General features: G+C 43.7%; 1 protein-coding gene across 1 annotated transcript; it reads left to right on the top strand.

The window, feature by feature from the left end:
- The first annotated feature begins 11,627 nt into the window (after nucleotides 1–11,627).
- LOC138242984 (interferon-induced very large GTPase 1-like) lies at nucleotides 11,628–17,250 on the top strand. Its single transcript, XM_069198451.1, is given in 1 exon segment — nucleotides 11,628–17,250. A coding segment is annotated over 1 exon segment (4,527 nt). The 5' UTR covers nucleotides 11,628–11,657; the 3' UTR covers nucleotides 16,185–17,250.
- Nucleotides 17,251–19,207: the final 1,957 nt, after the last annotated feature.

The following is a 19,207-nucleotide window of genomic DNA, read 5'->3' as shown; positions in this document are numbered from 1 at the left end:
TACATTAAGAGACGCTGGCTTGGCAGCATCTTTCAAAATAAAAGTCCCCTAAAACCTGCCTGAGAAAAAATAATCCTGGTCAGGTAAAGTCACATTTATAGCACAACACTTTGTCCATCCTCAAAACTAGGTGGAATGTGATAAAGAGACCCACAGGTAATAGGAAATAGCTGTTCTTCATAAGTTTTTTTTAATTCTTGCAATCGTTTTTATATTGCTTCCTCCTTGCAAATGGACACAGAGCTGTGCTTTTCTAGACAGGAAAAAGTCTAATTTCTGACAAAAAAATCGTGCCTCTCCAAAAGTAGCTCAAATCTCTTCTACAGACCCACAGCTAATAGAAAATCACAATGGTTTCCTCAGATAAGTGTCTTTGCTAAAGTTGCTTGGGTTTATAAGAAAACTTGCCGTTCCCAGACTGGGACCATGCAGTGACCCCTCCCCTCACAGCCAAACAAACATTTGTGCCTCTCCAGAAATACCTCAGATCTACTCTAGAGATGTATAGCTAATAGAAAATCATTTTGGTTTGCCAGATAGGTGTCTTTGCTGAAGTTTCTGGGGTTGTTAAAGTTAGCTGTGTCACTTTCGTAAACTCCTCCTCTTAAGGACGCTCCAGCCCTTCCTTGTTTTTTACTCATCTCCCGTCACTTCGCTTAATGTTGCTATACTCCTCATACGCTACTGTGGTAGCTGAAGGATATTTATTTTGATTGAAATTCAGCTGTTGACATACACTTCCATGTCACTTAGTGTAACTTGCATCATATTACTCTGACTTCCGCACTGGTTCACCGCTTCCGGGGCATATATATTTTGTTTCCTGAAGGGACACACCTGTTCCTGTTGTTTTTCGGAATTAGCCCTTTCCCTACGCGGGTCAGCTGGTTTCTCCTGCTTAGGTCTAAGTCGAGTATGTCGAGCAGTTCATCCTGAAATACCTGTCCTGGATGACCCTTCCTCTGGTCATCTTACACACACTACCTTTTCAAATTAAAAGTGACTAAATATTTTCAATGGGGACACTATGGAAAGCTATCTCAAAAGGACTGCACCTGACCATGAATTAAGGTGTACTTTAGTTAGGGCCAGTTAAAGACATGTTATGATGCAAACTAGTGAAAAAGCAGTCTAGTCAAAAGCACAATGTTGGCATATACAGTATATCTTCAGTGTCGTAGTTAATTCCACGGGATTCGAAGACCTGTCCGCTCATATTTATGACACCTGCATTTTCATGGGTAGTAGATACAGTAACACACTTGTCACCCAGTCTATTTCCAATCTCAAAAGTCAAGTGTCACAGCTGAGCACTAGCAGTGTCCTCACTGTTACAGGTGCTGAGGACTCAGATATTGATTTTGGATGCATAGAGAATTAAAATTATTCAATTTCTTCACTGTTTAAAAAAAATACATTAAGGCAATGGCGGATATAAACAGACAGGAGAACAAAGGGCCCAATGCCTATTTTGGTTCGAAACCTTTTTTTGTAAAAAGAAATTCTGTCATCAATCCCAATATGGACAGAAATACTAATAGGCAGATTTCAGCAATACCAAAAAATGGATGGACTACATCAACTTCTGAGGTAAAGTTCAAAATGAATGTGTGGAAAGGTTAGGAACTTTTTACAAAGCACATAAAAGGGAATGTTGTGATAAGATAAGACTGAATTTGTCTAGAATAAGTAAGTCTCCTGCCCTTGTGAAAGAGGAGGAATGGAACAAGAAAAGAAAATTCCTCAACATCTCAGGCATTCATTCCAAAAAACCCCTATCAAGATAATCACACATTTTTAGTCTAAATGATAAATGCAAAATTGATGGTCATCCAAATGATCACAACAAGCTACTTATCATTAAACAGTGGTCTGGAAGCAACGATTTAGCTCTTGTCCACAAACTATTGTGATTCTGATTCCCAGAGCACATTCCACTGAGAACTGCAGTTGGAATTGGAAGGTGTTGGTAAAGTGCAATGTACTATTAAATCAACAATATGCCATGAAGGAAAGTCTATAAACAGAGGTGAACATTATTGGGTGGTACTTTTGTGCACTGGACAGAAATTTAGAATTAAAGTAAATGATGAAAACATCACAACACAGCCAACACATAGCATAAACTAAACTAATGTTGTGTTTGTTTTCTGGAAATAAAGGAGGCATCAGACAGAGACATATGTTGGTCAAACTATGTACTCACAGTTGAGAATGTCAATACTCATGAAACATAAAAAAACCTGGAGCCACTGAACAGTTACATATCAACTCCACTGCATAGTAAAGAGGCACTGAACGAGTCTTTGAATAGCTTGCAATCAGTGACGAAGAAACGGGCAGCGTTACCTGTAACAATACACAAGACTTTCAAGACCCTTCTGGGATCTAAAGCTATTCTGATTTTCAAAAATACCCATATTTGCCGAACCATGTAAAATTGAAATAGAATCTAATATACAGTAAGAGAATTTCTTGTGAAACATCTATCGTCCAAAATTGGACTCCCAAGCCGTGGACTCCCGGAGGTTTTCTTGCAGTAAAATGAGGTTTTTCCTCCCCTCTGTGCTGTGCAGAATTGTTGTGTCCAGAGGATAATAGGCCAGATAACTAAAGCAGCACTTGAATGTTGTCTGAGTAGTTCTACACTCAAAATAATAAAAACTGATCTGATTTAAGAGAAAATACCATAGTGTAGTGTTTTGATACAGAACACCTGCAAGGTATCTTTACTTCCCAGTCTATCGGAACGCATGGGGGGGGGATCAGTTATCAACTGGTACTTGGGCACCATGTAACCCATCGTTTCCACATTACATCAACTCAAAAAGGGTGCATACCATGTCTGTGGCAGAGCCACCTTCCCAGAAAAGATACATCACTATTGAAGGTCTATTCAATCTTTTGGCTGTTTCAATACACTCTAATAAATTTAATATAGCAAAATTCCTAAGTTTTATAATATGTCTTACATTTACACCCCAAACAATTATCCCATAGACAGTAGGGAAAAAGTGTGAAATTTACACTTTATTTCAAACCAGAAAGGTGAAGTGTTAACAATGCCCACATTGCAATAACATGCCCTTCGAGACAAATCTAGTATCGGCTGCTAAAAGGCCCCTATAAACCCCAGCAAAGGATGCTCATCTGGCAAAACCATGGTTATATACCATTAGCTGGGGGGTCTGTAGAAGAGATCTGAGTCACTTTTGGAGAGGCACAAATTTTGGTTTGGTCGGGAGGGGAATGAGACCAATCCCTACACCATCACTGCACGGTCCCAGTCTGGGAACAGCAAGTAGTCTTATAAACCCCAGTAGCTTTAGCAAAGACACTTATCTGAAAAAACCATGGCTATTTTCTATTAGCTGAGGGTCCGTAGAATAGATCTGAGGTATTTTTGAAGAGGCAAAGATGTTTGTTTTGTCGGGAGCGGGGTGAGACCACTCCCTGTCCATGGCTGCACAGTCCCAGTCTGAGGATGGGAGGTGCTCTATAAACCCCAGCAACTTCAGCAAAGACATTTATCTGAGAAAACCATGGTGATTTTCTATTAGCTGTGGCTCTGTAGAATAAGTTTGAACTATTTTTTTTCTGAGGCAGGTTTAGTGGACTTTGATTTTGAAAGGTGCTACCAAGCCAGCGTCTCTTAGTGAAGCTTGCATCACGTTACTCGTTCAGACAGGGTTACGAGAGGGAACTACCTGCCTCCATTATTCTCCTCCTATTCTTCTTTAAAATAGCCGTGGGTGAACATACCAGGCTCATATCACTGCTGCAGTACCGAAATACAATATGAGGTATTAATAAATATGTATATATAAACTACAGGATCAAAGAAGCTTAAAAAAAGCTGGAAGTGATATTAGAAAGCATTGTTCACACTGATGAAGTAGACTCCTATTTAATACAGTCTCGTTTTAATAAATTCCCCTGTTTCTCTGGTAAATCCAGGTTTTATTGCTCATTTCAATGAGTTTTTACTCTTTACATTTCATTAGTGTGAAAGACGCGACCCTGTACTGGATAAAGTGCATAGAAACTGGACGGACCTTTGTTAATGACTGAAGACACTCAGTTTAAAGAGTTAATTAAACCAGTTTAAACTGGAACTGGGTACAACCCGGATCAAGACAAGAACTGAGAGATTCAGGACTCTCTCCCTCAGGTATCCTTTTATATATCTCTGTCCTGTTTCCTAAAAAAAAACCCACTAATACCCCGTGTAGGAAAGAAGGCTCGCTCGTCACTCCTGTTCTGTCCCAGTGTCGCAGTAACTGGGACTGAAGCAGACGGAGAGGAGATGCGCACTTCCAGAACTTTCCTTCCCGCTCGGTTATTCCAGCTGAGCCCCAGATGGACTTTTTCCCTCCTGAGGAAAGAGCATCTTCCCACACAAACAACCAATTTCTCTCGGAAACACTGGCAGCCCACAACACCCACAGCACAGGGAGCGTTTTTACCAGCTGTGCCGCCACACGGGCAGCAGGACTCCGCTCGTCTGCAGAAACAACAGGGAAGAGCCTCCGCCATCCCTCCCAGCCCACAGGAGATTCCCGCTGGAAGGACATGGCGGGGGATTCCCAGTCATTCCTGGAATTTCCAGGAAAGACGCAGTTCCTCACCTGGGAATAAAACAGCACTGAGAGGAGCTCGAGCGCTCTGGCCGGGATTTTCCAACTCAGAGCGTCGCCTAGCAACCGGCGCTCTCTCCTCGAGCCTGACGGCCAGTGTCTGGTCCCGCGCTGGGCTGTGGGAGCAGGATTTGGCACCAGTTTTCCTCTTTTATTCTTACGTAAAAGTCAATATCCCTCCCTTATCTGTCTGGATATAAGAAAGGTTATAAACCAGAGACACGCTGGGTAAGTACAGATCCCGGGCCAGTGTGTGTGAGAGTAGGGGTGTGGACCCCAGTATCCTGGTCAGTACAGATCCCGGGACACTGTGTGTGAGAGTAGGGGTGTGGACCCCAGTATCCTGGTCAGTACAGATCCCGGGCCAGTGTGTGTGAGAGTAGGGGTGTGGACCCCAGTATCCTGGTCAGTACAGATCCCGGGACACTGTGTGTGAGAGTAGGGGTGTGGACCCCAGTGTCCTGACTGCTGGTCAGTACAGATCCCGGGACACTGTGTGTGAGAGTAGGGGTGTGGACCCCAGTATCCTGACTGTTGGTCAGTACAGATCCCGGGACACTGTGTGTGAGAGTAGGGGTGTGGACCCCAGTGTCCTGACTGTTGGTCAGTACAGATCCAGGATGCTGTGTGTGAGAGTAGGGGTGTCGACTGAAGTGCTATGACTTCGGTATTCTGATGACATAATAATCATTGATTCATTTCTGTCTTTAGGTATCCCTATTACCTGTAAAGCACTTTGAGTGAAGTGTCAAGAACAGCGTTATGTAAGAGTAAGGAATTATTATTTAATTTATCCATCAGTCTATGTAGCAGTGTTACTTTTCCACCAGGTGGCGCCAAACCAGCATCACAGAGCAGACGGGAAACAACTCGCTCAGATCAACTGGAAAAAAGGAGAAATGGCATCTGAGAGCTCAGCGCTCAGCCCTGGTGAGTTTTCTCTTGTTCTAACTGTCAGAGTGTTGGAAAGTGAGACACAGGGGGTCTCTTCTCTGTCGCAGAGCACAGCAACAGCTGGAAAAGTTTATTTCTGTCTGCTTAGAGTTTGTTGTTCCTGTCAAATGCACGGGGTCTGAACTAGGAGACAGATGGGAACTGATTTACTTTTAGTTTCTACTGTCATAAAACCTGATGTGCGTGGATTTGACGGAATATTTCACTGGCTTTTAATCAGTGTCTCCACTTATTGATGATAGTCTTCACAGTGCTGCATGGTACATCCAATGCCTATGATATTCTTTTATACTTTATTCAACTTTATTGTCATTATACTTACAAAGGTGCATAGTATAATGAAAAGTGTTCCTCATTAGTCACTCAGGTGCAGTATATAAATAGGACAGAAGATAAGACAATAGACAGTAACACAATAGCAATAACAGTAATGTGTAATAACATAACATAAATAACATGTAATCAAGTAATCAAAAACTGTGCAAACAGAGAAAATATAACAGGACAAAAACAGTGCAAGGTCATTCTTGGAACAGTGCAAAAATAGTATGGTTAATTAATAAATATTTTGACCGGTACAGTTTTACTGGGCTATTGTATCGGGACAGTACAATTTCGGCTTACATGTGTGTGTAGTGGTGTAGGAGTACAGTCCTTGTGGGTATAGGAAGACATTAGGAGACATCATAATATGATGGGAGGGAGTGGGGGAGATTTCATATCCCTCTCCTGATCGGTACCTTTCAACAATAAGATCTCGTAGATGTTTTGTCAGCTCCTTGCAGACCAAGGCTATCCCAGTAGGATGCAACCTGAAAGTTTCAAGGAAATCCTACAGGAACAGCTGATTTTTATTTGGGGTTAATCAGAATCACTTTCATTGATGGCAGGTGTATGCTGCTTACCTTTGGACATTATTTTAAATGTGATTGGTTAACTCTGAACACAGCTACAGCCCCCATTATAAAAGGGTGTGCACACTTATGCCACCAGGGTGTTGTAGGTTTTTTAATTTCAATATTTTTTTCCTAATAATTATCTATTTGTTTTTCTCTTTTATCTATTTTTTGTTTGCAAGGTCACATTAAAGATGTAAAAATGTATGACATGATTTATCTTGATTTCTGGTTTTACATCACAAAAACCTGCAATTTCAATAAGGGTGTGTAGACTTCTTATATCCACTGTAACTACTCTTCTGTTTGTGCTCAACTGCTCATATGAGTGGGTTCTGTCAGACCTGTAGCCAGTGTAGTTCAGTTGGCACCTACAGTATTAATCATGTCTACCTGTAATAATTGTGTTTCCTCTTCAGAGACGTCCTGATCAAAACACTGTATCCCATCAACTCCAGCCATGAGAGGAACTGTATATAGTGTATATTTAATTAAAAATCTTATGCTTGAAACATAAATAATTGTATTGTAAAAATCTCATTATTACTTAATACTTATAAACTACTGTTCCTATAGACAGATACTTTAGGGTAGATATGTATAAGTTTGTTCTTAATCAATTATGAAGTTAATATAGTTTTTATTAAATAGTTAAAATAAATAAATAGTTAAATAAATAGTTTGTATTAGTACAGTATAGCTCTTTAAAACTCTCCTGAAGTGGAGACATGGAAAATATGAGTAAATATGTTTCCTTTTGTGTTCTCCTCTGCCTGCTGAAAGACAAAAAGTTTTTTAAACTTGTCAATGTGGGACACTCTCTTCAGACTAAAGAGACTCAGTTCCTCCATCCTGTCAGTGTGGGACACTTCCTTCAGACTAAAGAGACTCAGTTCCTCCAGCCTGTCAGTGTGTGTCACTCCCTTCAGACTAAAGAGACTCAGTTCCTCCAGCTTGTCAGTGTGGGACACTCCCTTCAGACTAAAGAGACTCAGTTCTCTCAGCCTGTCAATGTGGGACACTTCCTTCTGACTAAAGAGACTGAGTTCCTCCAGCCTGTCAGTGTTAATATACAGCCTGTGCCCCAGACTGGCTAATGTGAAGACATTCATGTGTTGTCTTTGTGTGGTGGTGTTTTCCCTGTAGTTGATCTTTGTGTTACACTCCTGCCCTGGTTGGTGTTTGTAACCCTGTGAGATGGAGAAAGATGAAAAAGGGGAAATTTTATCACCGCCTTCTGTACATCACCCGAGGCTGTCAGGTCAACGAATGTGAAAGTGCGAGCCTACTTATTCAGGAGTTCACGGGTTTGGGGTTAGTGTTAGTGTTCGGGTTTATTATTATCACTTCTCAGGAACCTGTAGCAAGGGCTCCCTGTTTCTGTCCAGCAAACTGTTTGACAGATATTTTGGCTTCAGTATAGCACGTAGGTCTGCTCGGCAGTATTGGATTTAATCCAGCTCTTCTCACTGAGCTCTGCAGAAGTTTTCAGCGCCAGCATCACCCAGCACTTGAAGCCAGTCTTTGGTCTAAGCAGCAGTCTCTGCAGCCTCAGGACAGTGCATCAGATACGGACGCTAGCCAGTCCATCTTATCTGCACTCGAGGCTGTACCTGTTTCTGACTCGCAGTGTTTGGCAGCAATTTCAACTTTAAGTCAATAAGGGCCTTATCTCTGCACGGCACCCTCAGAGGCCTCCGGGGTCTTATATCTGCGTGGCCTCCAGCCAGCCTCCAGCTTTTAGTTTCATACTTTGACATCTCTTGCTTCATTTTTTGTTATTCTGCTGCTAGACAGACCACGAAGCAGATGCTACATCCAAAGAAAGTCACAAGCACTCAATCAGTGAGAACATTCACCTCTATTTTTCTTTGGCTTGTGATTTTTTTACCCTTTTTTCTCTTTCTCCTTCAAAGCTACAGCTCTCCCACCATCTCCAGACAGTCTCCTTCCGCTGGCATAACTCTCTGCAATTCCGACAGCTGTATTCAAACCAGTCTCTCTGCTGCATTAAGGCAGCTTTTTTTCCAACTTCCTATTATTTTATACAGCTCTGGTTTCAATCAGCCTGCCTTATTACTTCATCATCTCTCATTAAAACCCTGAAGAGGGTCCGCTGTGAACCTGCACTTGGAGCTTGGCTTGTCATTAAGCACTGTGCCGAGATCTCAGGGCCCACAGCATAACATTAAGAATGTATTGTAGTAAATAAATTTTATGATATGGCTGGCCAGGATCCCTGCCCTCCATCGATAATGACATAAATCAGCAGTTAAAGACTCTGTGTATCACCATGATATTGAAAACCATTGGGCTTCATACCTGGGCAAACAATGTATTTCCTCTACTTTGTGATGCAGTTGACTTAGCTCTGCCTGAAAATACTGTGTAGTTTTTTTAATAAATTCTGGGAAAAAAGAGGGACCAGTGGTTTTTTCTGTTCTTGGCCCAGAAGAAGTTGTGATCCAAAACCAAGTTCTTACAGCTTTCTCTTTTCTCCTCTTTTTCTGATGAAATAGGACAAGATGGAAAACCAGAGGAGTCTTTCAGAGAGAGAATGGACGAGGTGAGGCAAGACCTCACAGAGCTTCAGAAACTGCACAAGGGAGGCAAAGACCGAAACAGTGCTGAGGTGAGAGAACTGGAAGACAAGATTCGCTCAGCCCTTGACGTTCCTCAGGAATGCTGGGTACCTGCTGGAGAGTCTCTAAACGAGCTGGTGGAAAATCTGCACCAACAGCTCAACCTTCTGGAAGACTCCTCCCTGTCTCACCCTGGGAATGTTCCTGATGAGGATGTGTTAAGAAGCGCGTCTGGAGGCCTGGCTCTGCAGGGAGTCTACTGCACTGGGATTCTGGAGAACATGCTGGAGAAGAGAGAGCAGCTCATTGAGGTTCCTGAGGGCTTCTCACTGCACAGACCCCAGCACAGCTTGCTTTATGAGAAGGAAGCATTTTCCTCCTGCACATCTCTGACCTTCTTCCAGAAGGTCGTGGAAAAGCTCGGCTACACTTTTAGCATTTCAGCAAAAGTTAGATTTAAAGTTTTTACTGTTGAAAACACAACAGAAAAGTCACACTGTACTAAAGAACAGGGGAAATCTGACACATCCTCCTCTGGAGAGTCCTGCGTGTGGAAAACGATGTACAGTTATGTCCCACTGGCGTCCAGCTTTATTCAGAAGGACAAACTGAAGCTGTCAAGTGCTGCCATGAAAGACCTTAGAGACATAGAAGCAGTGCTGATCAACAGTGATGAGGGTGACATGACCCCTGAGTTACTGGACAGAGTTGGTGAGTTTTTCAAGAGATTTGGTTCCCACGCTGACCAGGGTCCTCTTCACTTTGGTGGGGTGTTCTGGTGGAAGGCCTCTGCCCAGGGGTTCAGCAGCAGTGAAGTCACACAGATGAACAGCCTGATATCTGAAGCCTTACATCTCTATGTTGGTGCTGGATACAGTAAATTAACCTCTTTATGTTCACCTAAAGAGAGCAATGTCGCTGGAATCAGAAAACATTTCTTATTACTGAAAAAAATATTTTTTTCACTCACTGCGCCTAAAAGTGAAGTGAGCGTGTCTGCATCACAGCTGAAAGGATCCTTTACTGGGAGCTACAGTGAAGCACAGATGAGCAGAGTGAAGCTTTCTGTCTCTAAAACTGGGGGTCCTGCTGAAACCAACAATCACCTGCAGTGGAAGTTTGCTCTGGTCAGCAGTAACAGGACCTGGCAGGTGATAGACAGAGGAACCAGGCTGATTCCTGTGTGGGACATCATCCTGTCTGCTCACACGCAAGACTTCACAGACCCTTTCAGACTGAGCAGCAGCCTGCTGGAGGCCTACAGAAGGATCACAGGGCAGGACGCAGACCTGATATCAGGAGAGAGGGAGCTCTCGGCACAGAGAGAGGCTGAGGAGCTGATTCAGACAGAATCAGCTGTGTCCAACAGTGAAGAGGTTCTGACTGAACTGCTGCAGTTCAAGAGTAAAGTGAGAGAAACAACAGAGTCTCACAGAATCTGGTTTCAGACCTGTCTCTCTAACAGGGTCCTGCAAGACGTTTTATTGAAAGTTGTCGAAAAGCACAAACATGAGAAAGCCGTAAATCTGAAAACGATGATGCGCTCTGTCATGGAGCCTCACCTGTTCACTGTGAAGAACTTCCCTCACAGAGCTGAGATCGTGGAGTGGGCCTACCACACCGAGGAGGAACGGCACAGAGTTATTTCCATTTCTGAGTTCTCTGAACTGGCAGAAATCCTGAAGAGAACTAAAGACAAACTACAAGATTCTACATCCGCACTCAGTGACTCTCTAAACTGGTGTGAAGCTCAGATTAAAGCCACCTGTACCATATCCTTCTCCCTGAATTCCCTGCGACAGACTTTAACACAGAACAACGAGGAAGAAGCAGAGCTGCTGGTACTTTCTATCATCAGTCCTCTAGGATACAGCTTGAAGAGCAAAACTTTCAGTCATCTTCTGAGCTGGAAAGACATTGACTTTTTAGAGAATGAGCTACAGAAAGCTTATGACAAGTACTGCTCTCTGAAAGAACAAGACCCTACAAGAGCTCAGGCCTACTTAGTGCTGACGGCTCTGACTGTATCCAGAGACGAACAGCCAGTCTCCTCACAGGACAAGGGAAAGCGACTGCAGTGCCTGAAATCACAGATGAGGGACAAAATGGCTCCTGATGTTTCCTCAGCAATGAGTTCTGCAGATGAACATCAAGACTGGGAAAGACTTCAGCAAGAACTAACGTCTGTACTTGAGAAGGAAAAGACAAGTATCACAGCAGAAGAAAAGTGCACAGAACCAGTAGGAATTGTTTTCTCAGGTCACAGCCACAGCGGTTCTCTGACAGAGTCCTCTGTACAGGATGACCGTCACCCAAACACATTGGAAGAACAATTCAGTGAGGCAGTGAAAAATGAAACAGATGCTTTTCTGAACTTGCTACAGAAACTTGGGCTCAGGGATTCATATCCCAGTATGCTGAAGAAAACTGATGTGCTCGTTATCAACAGTTTGTCATGCAGTGTCCCCCAACCTCATATGGAGAAAGAGCTATACCTTCACTATCTATACAAGCTCATGATGTTGGACTACAGTTATAGGACCTTGTTCCTTAAAGATCACAAGACTGACTCTGCTGGCAGTTGTCTGATGAGAGAGAAGTCAACTGATGACACAACAGGCAGTGATGACTTTTTCACTCTTGGACTCCAGAGTTCCACTACCTGCAATAGCACTTCTGAAGAGTCTTACAGAATGGACATTTATCAAGAATCACATATTCACCCCCTGGACGTCCACATGGCTGTGTTCCACTGCTCTGGTGACTTCCTGAGAGCGTTCCTCTTCACCAAGCTCTCCACCTGTCAATTTGCCTTACCCCTCCTGGTGCCCAGCCCTGAGACTGGCGCACTGGAGTTCCCTCTGTGGGCTCTGAGGCAGGTCAAGAGGTCCTGGTGCAGTAGGGAGCCCTCAGAGAGAGGCAGCTCTGTGAAACACAACTGCAGGGACATGTTTAACACTCCAGTGCCAACTGTGTCCTTCATCAGGCTGGGATCATCCTCCGTCTCCAAATCCCAGATCCTGAACAGCGTCGTCAGCCCCAAGAGACACAGTGTGTTTTTCCACCGGCACTGCAGTGAAATTTCCTCTCACTGCCTGCTCATGGACGGGGTGGTGGAGATCGCCTGGTACTGTCCAGGAGGCAGGATGGACGACGTGTTCGACAGCTGTGTGGCTTTCCTGAACCTACACGGCGATGCCAGCAAACACCCAGAGCAGCTGCAATTTCTCCAGGAGGTCAGCACTGTCAACGTGCTTCTGATCTCAGAGTCTCCACTGGAGGGAGAGGAGAAGAAGACAGCTGAGGCTCTTGTCAAATCTCCTGTCCCCCTGATCTGTCTGTTTGCTGGACAAAGTAAAGTCCCACAAGGAAACAATCCAACCAAGGTGAGACTGGCAGCCAAGAACAGGGGAGAAGCACTGCTGAATAAAGAAATAATATCAAACATCAAACATTGCGTCTCCACTGTGAACAAGACCTCCAGCCTGCAGACATACTTACAGGCAGCGAGACAACAGCACTTCAGGGTGGATGAAGACAGTGCAATCTGTACAGAAGGGAAGGAAAAGGCCCAGATGTTGTTGGAACTGTTGAAAGAAGGTGAGTTATTGAGCCTAAAGAATCTGTTGCCTCTGCAGGGTGAGCTGTGGCACCAGTGGTGCATGAAGGACAAAGAACAGTATCGTCTTAACAGCAAAGTGAATAAAAGTATTGAACAGCAGCTAAGCGAGATTAGAGCTGAGAAAAGAGCCCTCCGTCGTGAACAGCTGAAGAGAGCTTTCCCTCTCAATAACTTCATGAGATCCTTCCTGGAGTGTTTAACTTCTGCAGATCCACAAGACACCAAGCTGTTTATGCTGCACTGGCTGGGAATGTATCTAGATGAACTGACTGCAGACACGCTGAGTGAACTTCAGGAGAAATACCACTCCACGTGGACAACACTGAGACTGAAAGACAAGAGTAAGGACAAGGAGCAAGAAATGAAACTACAGAAGGATCTGAACATAATATCTGAACAGATTAGTGCTGCTGCTCTCGGACTTCAACACCTCATGAGAGAAACTGCTCAGCTGTATGAGACTTTTCAATCAGAAGGAGATGGTCTAGAAGAGTACAGACAGTTTGTCAGAGTCCTTCCTGCTGTTGGAGCGGATATGCTGATGTCAGGACATCCCCTGGAGCTGATGGACGGAGATACTGCCCATGTGCCTCTGGTGTGGATTGATGCCGTTCTGGACAAACTCACTGAGAGACTTGGAGACAGAAAGGTGTTTGTCCTCTCTGTCCTTGGAGTCCAGAGCTCAGGAAAGTCCACTCTGCTGAACACAATGTTCGGGCTGCAGTTCACAGTGAGCGCAGGCAGGTGCACCAGGGGAGCGTTCATGCAGTTAGTGCGAGTGAGTAAAGATGTCAGAGCTCAGCTGCAGTATGACTTTGTCCTGGTGGTGGACACAGAGGGGCTTCGGTCACCAGAGCTCAGTAATAAAGCCTCACTGAGTCACGACAATGAATTAGCAACTTTTATCATCGGGATTGGTGACATGACTGTGATCAACATCATGGGAGAGAATCCCTCTGAAATGCAGGACATTCTCCAGATCTGTGTCCAGGCGTTCCTGAGAATGAAGTCTGTTCAGATCAAACCAAGCTGTATTTTTGTGCATCAGAATGTTGCAGAAGCTTCAGCAAACAACAAGAATATGGAGGGAAGGATTAAACTCCAGGAGAAACTGGATGAAATGTCCCGCATTGCTGCCAAAGAGGAAGGCTGTGAAGTTACCGGCTTCAGTGACATTATCCAGTTTGATGTGGACTCACAGGTTTTCTACTTCAAAAACCTTCTGGAAGGAGACCCTCCGATGGCTCCTCCCAACCCCTCCTATAGCCAGAACGTCCAGGAGCTGAAGATGAAGCTCCTCAGTGTCGCTCAGTGGCAGCCGGGAGTGAAGTTTCCCTCACTGTCCGAGTTGAAATTACGGATCAAAGATCTCTGGAATGCCCTGCTGGTGGAGAACTTTGTCTTCAGCTTCAGAAACACCCTGGAAATGTTGGTTTACAGTAAACTGGAGGACAAGTACGGAGAGTGGTCATGGAAGATTAGAAAACAAGCCCTGGAGGTACAAAACAGACTGAGCAACCAAATTATCAATAATAAAGTTCAGGCTGTGACATCATCAGATCTGATGAAAGAATTTGATGAGGTCTACAGCACTCTGACAGCTGAAATAGAAAAGTATTTCAAAGAGGAAAAATACCAGGAGATCTTGATTAAGTGGAAGGTGAATGTTGATAAAAGGTTTGAGAGCCTGAGGAATGAGCTCATTGAAGAAACCAGAAAGCAGAGCAATGAACTGATCAAACTGAAGAAATGCCAATCAGAGCTGGACAGGAAGAAATCAGAATATGAAGCAGAACTGATTGAAATGAGCAAAGACCTGGCGTCCAGACTGAAGAAGAAGAAGCCCAGTGATAAGAAAGTGAAGGAGCAGTTTGACAGACTCTGGGAGAGCTGGGTGACCAGAGTGTCCTCAGAGCTGGCCCCTGAGGAACAGCTGGACATCAGAGCCACAGTGCAGAACATCCTGCTGGAGAAATTCAAGAACCAGGGAGATGTCATCAACAAGATTGTGAAAAGAGAGAAGATCTTCCAGTTCAGTAAGAAAAAATACATCAAACAAAGCTGGATAGAAGATGTATGGAACACATTTTTTTCTCAAGACCCACAGTGGGAATCTCATGGGAATGAACTCACTCAGGAAATACAGAGAGCTGTTAATAAATACATTGACAGGAGAGAAGAGGAGAAAGTTGATTTCAATGACAACTTCATCCATGAAATATTGGGAGAGATCAAAAAGAAAATAACTGATTATGTAAATCAGTTCTTTACAGGAAAAACAATATTCACAAATGAGTATGAGTTTGAACTGTCTGTCTATCTGTGCACCACAGCAGTACAGCGATTTGAGAAAATGCACACAGCCTTCAAGACAGCCAACGATCCTCTGACTTATCTGTAGAGTAAGAGGGATCAGTATCTCGACTCTTTTAAGAGCTTCTGTAAAGGAGCCTCATCTGTCACATTCTTTGTAGATTTTCTGTGCAAAATCCTTAAACCAGCGATCCAGCAGGCAGCATGTGGTAAGACCTGTATCCAGATCACAGATGAAATTAAATCTAACTGCTCTGCTTTCAGTGGTAACCGATCCAACCTGGAGAACCACATTCTGAGACACCTCGCTGAGCAGGAGGACTTTGACTCCTATATGGAATATATTAACCATCCAAAGGATTATTTTGCGAGGTTTATAAGGGAGTGTGTTGAGAGATACTGTATAAAGAACAGAGATCAACTGAGAAGGATGTTTAATACCAATCTGAGTTACCTAGTGAAGCAGGTTTTTACAGTGAACACTACTGTCACTGCAGCAGTGAGAGACAGACATGGTGGCGCCACCTTGTGGCTGGATGAGTTCTGTGCAGCACTCAGTGATCACATGGTGCTCCCCAGACAGGACTTCAGAAATATTGAAAATGAAGACATCACAGACCTGCAGTTCCTCAGAGAAACGATGGCCAGATCACTTGATGAGCTACTGAAAAGTCTTCAGAAAGAAAGCAGCAGCAAACCTGACCTTGACTTAAAGATGTTCAGACGCAGACCTGATGAGATTCTGTGTGAGGCGCTCAGTGGCTGTTGGGAACAGTGTCCCTTCTGTAAAGCCATCTGCACAAACACCATCCCTGGTCATAACTCTGATCACAGTGTCCAGTTTCATCGTCCTTCTGCTCTGGCTGGCTGGCATTTCTGTGGGACAGATATATTTTATGTTGATATTTGTACCACCTCAGTCAGCAGTGACAAGAGTTTCTATCCTACTCGGAAATCTACTGAAACTGTTCCCTATAAGACCTACAGAGAAGCAGGTGAACCTTACAGCAGGTGGAGCACCACCCCAGATAACAGCGAGCAATCCTACTGGAAATGGTTCATCTGTACTTTCACGTCACAGCTGGAGGAGAAATTCAAGCGTAAATTTGAAGGTTATGGTGAAATTCCCAATGAGTGGAAAACAATTGAAAAGAGCTCTGCACTGAATGAGCTGATGTAACTTTACAAATGAAAAAGAAAAAAGTACCATTAAAACAAATTTTAAAGATGAACTTTTAATATTAATGTCTTTTTGTATAAACTGACACCTGCAATGGTGTAAAATGAAGTGATATCAAACAAACAGTCCTACTGGAAATGGTTCATCTGTACTTTTAGGATAAAGATCGAGTGGGAATCTGGACTGAAATTAAAAGATCTGAGTAGATTCCCTGAAGACTGGGACAGAAGCACAAAGAAGGCAATCCTGAGAGATGAGCAGCAAACCCACATCAGTGTAAATATTTAGGTATTCAGGGACACCGATGTTCAACCTGATTCAGTGGGATTATGAATCGATCCTTTCAGGAGCTCACCTACGGATCAAGTCAGTCTTACAGGTCCTCATATCATATCATCATGCTCATCTGTAACAAATCTGGTTATTAATGAACAGATTAGAAGCTCTCTGGGTAAGATATGGTAACATATGGCCTTCAGATTGATTTAGGATTGAGGTTCCAAAAAGAGAACTGTCTCCCAGTAAAATTATTTTAGTACTATAATGTCACAGAAAGCTCTCACTCAACAGACATTTAGACACTGAACAGTTAATGAGTAACTGCAGATTTCTGCAACTATTGTGTTTTATTTTAACCTGAAATTGGTTTCATCTTTAAACTTTATTCTGACATTTGTTTTGCTGTTTGTGAAAAGTCATTCAGAGTTTGGCTGAGGAATTTCATGCTGTATTTTGAAGCTGTGGGTGTGTGTCTATGTCCACAGGAAATCTCGGCATCTGCTCTGGTACTACATCAGGGGTCGGGTTCTCTGTGTAGGTAAATTCTTATGTTTACTGTGCTGATACATTCTTAAATCCTCTGGTGTGTGATTAATGGAAACAGATTAAAATAGGAAAAAAATAAGATATCGCAATAGAAACACAATACATTGAAATTGGTGACAAACTTTTCTTCTGCTCCTATACTGACAAATAGGATACTTACTGCTTCTAACTAAAATATCTAATAAAGGAAATCACAATCAAATGTGACAAACTGTATATTTTAACAAGCATAAATAACGTACTGACATTTCACTTGTGTTGTTTTCTTCATTTGGAAATTGTTGTTAGACAAAATAACACCAATTTAACCTGCCAGTACAGCTCCCTCCTGTTTTACAATCAGCGATTCTGCAGTGTGAGAGAAGAAATTAAATACTTTCTTCACTTTCACTCAAATGACACTACAGGTCCAGACCACTGAAACCCCCAAATTATTAGGATCCCTACTTAAAGATCTTAAAGTGTTCTGACAAAGACTGAAATGAAATAAACTAACATGCACCATACAACTTCAACACCTCAATAGTTCTGTTTTTATCAGCTGACATAGTAGTGAGCACAGAGCGGTAAACTGTAACTGCTCTACAGAGGGCAGAAATACACACAATATTAAGTCTTGTTTTCAGCCTTTTATACCTGATACCCCTTAGTGGCAGGGTAGTGCAGTGGTTAACATCACTGCCTGACTTCAGTTCCTGGGGGATTATCTGTGTCGAGTTTGCATGTTTTGTGTTTACTGGGGTTTCCTCCTACAGTCCCAGTCTCTTGCTGGTGGGTTCATTGGCTTACGGGAAATACCTACATAGTGCAGATGAGTTTCTTGTTGTCTTGTACAGAGGGCATCTTGTTACTGAGGTCAGGGAAAGATCACCACTGTGAGAATATGGTGAATTTTTTTCCCAGCTGTCTCGCAAAACCGCAGAAATTAAAGTGAAACTAATGATCAATAATCATTTCGTATAATAGGAACCTTCCCTGGCATATTTATATTTGTGTTCACATGGGTGTTCACACCTAAGATCGCCTCCGGAGCCAGTTGAGCCCAGCCTCGCATAACCTGTAATTTCAGCCGTATGTGTTACAATATATATTTTAATTAAACTGTTACATTTCTTCAATTCCACTGGTCAAGAAACAAAGTCTCCAGTCACTTACCGTACACCTAACTCCAACTCACAAACTCTGTCAGCAACGCAGCTGGCCAGCTTGTTCCCCACCCCCACCACCCTTTGTGTAAAGTAGAGCATCCTGACCTGGCTGGCTGTGGAGCCTTCTTCACTTCTGCACAGGGAATTAATCTGTATTAGAGTGTTAACCTGTTTTCATCAGCGTTATTAACTGGAATTCTGGGATTAGATATATTTTGGGAAGAATGTTTGTCTAGTCCCAAAGTTTTTCTGGGATGGCAGTAAAGTGTAGCAGGAAGTGCACCTCTCTGGACAGCCGGGTCTGCCTGTGTCCAGTATCTATGTCCAGGCTGTGGTCACTGAGCCTGTCCTCTCTGGACAGCCAGGTCTGCTTGTGTCCGGTTTCTACGTCTAGGCTGTGGTCAATGGGCCTGAGCCCTGACCCGGAAGCAACTCTTTTCACACTTTCCGACAGCGGGCAGCCAGCTGAGTCCTGAAAGCTCAGTGACTGCGTCTCAGACCAAGAAGGGAAGTAAAACAGGAGGCAAAAACGACATGTTTTGGAAGAAATCAAGAGGATGGGAGAAACGGCTGTTTTTTTTTTCACCCCTGGGCATGAATTTGTGGTGAAGGGAGACCAGCACAGCTGCATCCCCGATAGTGAGCCCCACAGTAGCTCCTCCCCTGCAGTCTGGCCCTGCAGCTCTCCGAATGCTAACAAACACTTTATCAGATGCCTCCCCTCCCCAGGGCACGGGCTCACACACGTCAGGAGAGCCAGACAGGGATAACAGCTGGAGTCTGGAAGTGGCTGTTTAAGAGCTGACTGACTGGCGAGACCTGGGGAGACCTAAGAGATCATTCCACAGGCTTGGGGCAACAGAGCAGAATGTCTCCCAGTGCCTCTCCGTGTCTCCCACTGTCTCTCCGATTCTCCCAGTGCCTCCCACTGTCTCCCGGAGTCTCCCAGTGCCTCTCCTGTCTCCCAGTGTCTCCCACTGCCTCTCTCTCTCAGAGTCTACCAGAGCCTCCCAGTGTCTCTCAGAGTCTCCCAGTGTCTCCCACTACCTC

This window comes from Lepisosteus oculatus, chromosome 14, assembly GCF_040954835.1.
Source record: "Lepisosteus oculatus isolate fLepOcu1 chromosome 14, fLepOcu1.hap2, whole genome shotgun sequence".
Classification (NCBI taxonomy): domain Eukaryota; kingdom Metazoa; phylum Chordata; class Actinopteri; order Semionotiformes; family Lepisosteidae; genus Lepisosteus; species Lepisosteus oculatus.
This window is presented reverse-complemented; position numbering and strand designations above follow the sequence as displayed.